The following is a 4,583-nucleotide window of genomic DNA, read 5'->3' on the forward strand; positions in this document are numbered from 1 at the left end:
ATATAATAAGGGTAAAACAAACTTTTTATATTTTATCCTGTATTATCCACAATAAGAATATGGAGACAATAACTCTCTGTTTGTATAACACTATCGAACACAATTTTATATATATATATATCTTTTTTTTTTTGTCTTAGTCTCCTCTTAATTACTATTTGTCTTTTTTGTTTTGAGATAATTTCCATATAGTATCTTAGACATAAAAAAAATTAAGCTTAGAATCAAAATATAAAATAAAAAAATTATAGGGACCAAATAAAATAAGGGGATATAAATTTTATTTATTTTTATCATAAATATAACGCAACATATTTATTTTTCTTAGAGTTAATAAATTAATTCAGAGCATCCAATAAAATGTGGGGTCTCTTTTGCCTTGTTTTCAAGAAAGTGGTTGCCCTATCCAGTAAAAAATGAGGGGTCTGTGTTCATAGGAAGAACTTTCAACACAAACTTTTCTATTCACAAAGCCAGTCCCCTACGCCGTAATAGACAGATCCTGATCTTCATGAAACCTCCAAGTAAAGCTTAGCCCAAAGAAAAAAAAGAAAAACAAAATCTGTTAATTGGAATCCAAATTTTTTATTTCTGCTGTTCTTGTTCTTAGACTAATTCTGCTTCAATGTCACTGCTGAAGTTGCTTATGCATTTATCTCCTTTCTTGGTTGCTCATTTATTCGTATCAGGTATGGTACAGCAATCGATCACAATTTTTCTGTTCCCATCTCTAATTCTTGAACACAATTAATTAAGCTGTTATCTTATGTTTCAACAACTTTAAGAATATTAAACAATTGTGACTACACTATATGGCCAGGAATAAACTCAACATATGATCCAAGACCTTTCTTTTATGTCACCCCAACGATCCCAACTGGTTTTCCCTTGGAAAGAATGATAGTTTACCATTTTTCAGTCTTATAGTTTTTTGAGTTTGGTATTTTGTTTTTAATCATTTTAACATTTAGGAGTGGTGTAAGTTGTTTGATGAGAAGTTAAGAAAGCCTGCACAAATAGAAGTTAGTTTACCACAAAGACACATTATATATATATTGTACTACACGTTGAAAGAAATTATAGCTTACACAATTCATACATCTGTTCTTTGACATGCTTACATGTCCATCACAGGAAACACAATTGGATACAACGCCTTGAAAAGTAACAAGACAGTTGTTTCTTCAGGACATGCAGAACCGACGCCATCAACAACTGTGATAATAGCACCAAGCCTTTCCCCACAAGTTAAAAAACCACCAAGCCCTTCGCCACAAGGGATAACGCCACCAAGCCCTTCGCCACAAGACACGCCACCAAGTTTGGTACCATTTACAGCAGGAGTTCTTCTTATCATTTCTTTTGTAGTGATTTTTATTTTGAAGGCAAGATGGCATGGGAAGTCTGAACAAGATCAGCAGGATGTGGAAGATGATCATATAAAGCATGTTCCTGGAATGCCTGTCAGGTTCTCATACCAAGAACTATGTGTTGCAACTGATAATTTCAACGAGAGACTTGGAAGAGGAGGCTTCGGGTCTGTATTCAAAGGAAAATTGGGAGATGGAACACAAATTGCTGTGAAGAGGTTGGAGAAACGAGGCCAAGGAATGAGTGCTTTTTTAGCAGAAGCCGAGGCAATTGGAAGTCTGCACCATTTTAACTTGGTGAGGTTGATTGGATTTTGCGCAGAGAAATCCTCTAGGCTTTTGGTTTTTGAGTATTTGAGCAATGGATCGTTGGATAATTGGATTTTTACGAATGTACAAGGATCTTTCCTTGATTGGCAGACCAGGAAGGAGATTATACTCGACATAGCCAAAGGGCTGGCTTATCTTCATGAATACTGTCGACATACCATAATACATCTTGATGTAAAACCACAGAACATTCTTTTGGATTCAAGTTTCCATGCCAAAATCGCTGATTTTGGGTTATCCAAGCTAATCAATAGAGATATGAGCCAGGTTCAAATCTCAATGAGAGGAACACCGGGATATCTTGCTCCAGAATGGCGTCAACCATTAGGTCGTATTACGGTAAAAGTTGACATATATAGCTTCGGAATTGTCCTCCTTGAAATAGTTTGTGCACGCAGAAATGTAGACCAATCACAACCAGAATCTGCCTTTCATTTGCTTACAATGTTGCAGAAGAAAGGTGATCATGAAGATGGAGTAATAGACATTGTGGAAAATTTGGATGAATACACGCGGAGTGATAGAGAGGAAATAACGAGGATGATAAAGGTTGCTGCTTGGTGTTTGCAAGATGACCCAGAAAGAAGACCTCTCGTGTCAACAGTTTTAAAAGTGTTGGAAGGTGTTATGGAGGTAGATTCAAACATCATTTATCGGTTTTCGCATGCAATGATATCTTCTCCACCTGGTAACAACCATATTTCTTCAGCACCTCCTCCAGCATCTGTTCTTTCCAATCCTAGATGATGTAGTTGTAAAACTCTCTCTTCTGGCAGAAATAAAATCTATCATGCTTATTATCACTTCTACTACTTTTCCATGCTATCCTAAGCTAACCTCAGCTTTTTTAGCACCGGTCTAGCAAGCTATTGACATGTCTCAAGTACTTTGCTGTGTTAAACTAACTAAGAACGAATACCAAAAAAAATAAATTAGAATTCTTAATAATCTATTTAATTTAAATGCATAGTCTTAAACTAAATATAAATAAAATATATATAGTTCAAACTGAAAATACTATTCTATCCTTAATAAACAAGACAAAAAATATTATTTAACATCTCATCTCAAACTCATGATGCGGCAATTACAAGTATTGAGAGTTTGCTAACTAGAAAACAAAAACAAGAGATGGAATGCACCTTGGTAAAGAAATCTGCAATCTGCAAGGAAGAAAGAACAAAAGGCAAAGTAATGGTATCATGTTTGAGATGATGACGAGTAAGATGACAATTAATCTCAATATGCTTAGTTCGCTTATGAAAAATTGAGTTGTGAGAAATCTGAATAGAACTTTGATTGTCATAATACATAAGAGTAGGATGAGAAAAGAAAACTCCTATATCAGCAAGTAATCAATATAACCAAACAATCTCGTTAGTAGTAGATGCCATGACACAATATTCTACTTCGATGGATGATTGAGAAACAATAGATTATTCCTTGCTCTTCTAAAAAATAAGAGAATCATCTAAAAATATACAGAACCCAGTAATAGACTTGCGATATGTGGGATTACTATCATGATCAGTATTAGAGTATACACGTAGCTCCAAGAAAGAAGTGGATGAAAGTAAAAGACTCTGAAAAACTATACCCCAAAGATATCGTAAAATATGAAGAACAATTGCCTAGTGAACAGTAGTAGGAGAAGCAATAACTGACTAACAATATGAACAACATATGCATTATTTGGACGAGTAATGATGAGATATACCAAACTCCCAACAATAGTATGGTATAAAGTAGGATCTATCAAAGGTAAACCATCAGAAGAAGAGTACCTTGCATTAACCTTAATAAGAGTATCTACAGTCTTGTTATTAGTAACTCTAGCCCGCTCAAGAATATCTACAACATATTTCAACTGAGAAAGAAGGTAATCTCTTGATAAGTATGCTACCTCAATACTTAGAAAATATTGAAGATAACCCAAATCCTTCATTTCAAATTGTCTAGCCAACTCTGTCTTCAAAACTGAAAAACCATCAATTTCATCACCAGTAACATCAACATATAAAGATAGAATAATACGACTTGCATCAGTGCACTTAATAAAAAGAGCAGAATCATGACTGCTAAAAACAAAGTCAAGAGATGAGATCACAATAAAGAATTTCTCAAACCAAGCACGGGGTGCTTGTTTGAGACTATATAATGCTTTCTTAAGTTTACAAACATATCCAGAGTCATGTGAAATACTAGGAGGGGGTGTCATATTAATTTTTTCTTGAAGATCTCCATTTAAGAAGGCATTTTTGACATAAATATAAGAAATATGCCATTAACGAATCGAAGTTATGATAGTAAGAGTATGAATAATAGTTATTTTTTGCAACTAGGGCAAATGTTTCTTCATAATTCATACCATACTGTTGAGAGTACTCTTTTACAATTAGCCTATCTTTGTAGCGCTCAATAAACCCATCAGAATTAGTCTTGATCTTATACACCCAATGATAACCAACAATACTCTTACCAGGAGGTAGAGGAACCATGTCTCAAGTATCTGTTTTATGCAAAGCAAAAAGTTCCTCATCTATAGCTTGTTGTCAAAACGGATCAAGAATTGCCTTTTTATAGGAAGAGGGCTTAAAAAGATAATGAATAGAAGCTAAAAAAAAATTAAATGATACAGAATAACAATAATAAGCAAAATTTGGTAGTTTTATGGACTTACAAATATGAATAGACTAATGTGAAGGTGGATCCATAATCTTAGATGAAGCTTGGGGGGCTATAGATGAGAATGGAGCTTCAGGTATGCTAGAAAGTAAAGTACCAATACTTGTAGAGTTATAAGTACAAATTGATCGAACATGGGGAGAGGTATTATTACCAGAATCCTCAGAAAATGGATCTATATGAATAAAATCAGATTTA

The 4,583-nt window shown here is 34.2% G+C and overlaps 1 protein-coding gene across 4 annotated transcripts; it reads left to right on the forward strand.

Moving 5' to 3' along the window:
- Positions 1-451: 451 nt before the first annotated feature.
- Positions 452-2,507, forward strand: LOC105134792 (G-type lectin S-receptor-like serine/threonine-protein kinase SD2-5). 4 transcript variants are annotated; one of them, XM_011039335.1, is made up of 3 exons: positions 454-689; positions 821-1,136; positions 1,167-2,507. In XM_011039335.1, exons 2-3 carry the CDS (start codon positions 1,122-1,124, stop codon positions 2,445-2,447), a joined length of 1,296 nt encoding a protein of 431 aa, XP_011037637.1. In that variant the 5' UTR covers positions 454-689; positions 821-1,121; the 3' UTR covers positions 2,448-2,507. The 4 variants fall into 4 exon arrangements, with proteins under 4 accessions (XP_011037638.1, XP_011037636.1, XP_011037637.1 ...); XM_011039336.1 differs by lacking the exon at positions 821-1,136 and having other exon boundaries at positions 452-689; positions 1,369-2,507; XM_011039334.1 differs by having other exon boundaries at positions 453-689; positions 821-2,507.
- Positions 2,508-4,583: the final 2,076 nt, after the last annotated feature.

Source organism: Populus euphratica, unplaced genomic scaffold (assembly GCF_000495115.2).
Source record: "Populus euphratica unplaced genomic scaffold, PopEup_1.0 scaffold120.1, whole genome shotgun sequence".
NCBI lineage: Eukaryota > Viridiplantae > Streptophyta > Magnoliopsida > Malpighiales > Salicaceae > Populus > Populus euphratica.